Source organism: Auxenochlorella protothecoides, assembly GCF_000733215.1.
Source record: "Auxenochlorella protothecoides strain 0710 unplaced genomic scaffold scaffold117, whole genome shotgun sequence".
In the NCBI taxonomy this organism is placed as follows: domain Eukaryota; kingdom Viridiplantae; phylum Chlorophyta; class Trebouxiophyceae; order Chlorellales; family Chlorellaceae; genus Auxenochlorella; species Auxenochlorella protothecoides.
In genome coordinates, this window is record NW_011934347.1 from 1 (window position 1) to 616 (window position 616).

Sequence of the window (616 nt, forward strand, 5' to 3'; positions counted from 1 at the left end):
ATCGTCCCTCCTCCCCCCCCCAACCCCCCCCATCGTCCCTCCTTCCCCCCCCCACCCCCCCCACACCCCCCCCCCACCCCCCACAACAACCTCCCTGGCCTCCTCACCGCGAGCAGGGGCGACACGGAGGTGGAGTGCTGCAGCACGCCGCGCCACAGGCGCAGCCCGTCGTCCAGCAGCGGCTCGCTGTCGGTGCTGGCCACGTCGGTGGCGTGGCGCAGGAGCGGCGCCAGCAGCGCGCCGACGCGCGGCTCGGCCACCGCGGCCAGGCCCAGGCGGCCCACCAGGTGGGCCAGCACCCCGATCAGCGCGGCGTGCAGGCGGGCCGCGGCGCCGGGGCCCGCGCCGCGCCGCGCCGCCACCACGCCCCACACCCCCGGCAGCGCGTCGGTGATGGCGGCGAGGTGGGGGGCCAGGCGCGAGCCCAGCAGCTCCACCACCGTGGACACGGCGTGCAGAACGCGCACCATGCTCTCGCTCTCCTCCAGCCCGGGCAGCATGGAGAAGCAGGCGCCGATCAGGCCGTCCACGCGCCGCGTGATGGCCGCCGTGTGCGCCGTGAAGTCGGCGGACACCTGCTCCGTGGCCTCCTGCCCGGCTGCACGTGGGGGTTGCC

The 616-nt window shown here is 77.3% G+C and overlaps 1 protein-coding gene across 1 annotated transcript in view; it reads right to left on the reverse strand.

Annotated features, from left to right (window-relative positions):
- Positions 1-103: 103 nt before the first annotated feature.
- Positions 104-616, reverse strand: part of F751_0844 (Importin-11) — a gene marked incomplete at both ends in the record, with an annotated part of 6,464 nt that continues 5,951 nt past the window's right edge. Inside the window, one exon of the mRNA XM_011402266.1 lies at positions 104-195. Coding sequence (XP_011400568.1) covers positions 104-195 — 92 coding nt within the window. The remainder of the gene's footprint in view (positions 196-616) is intronic.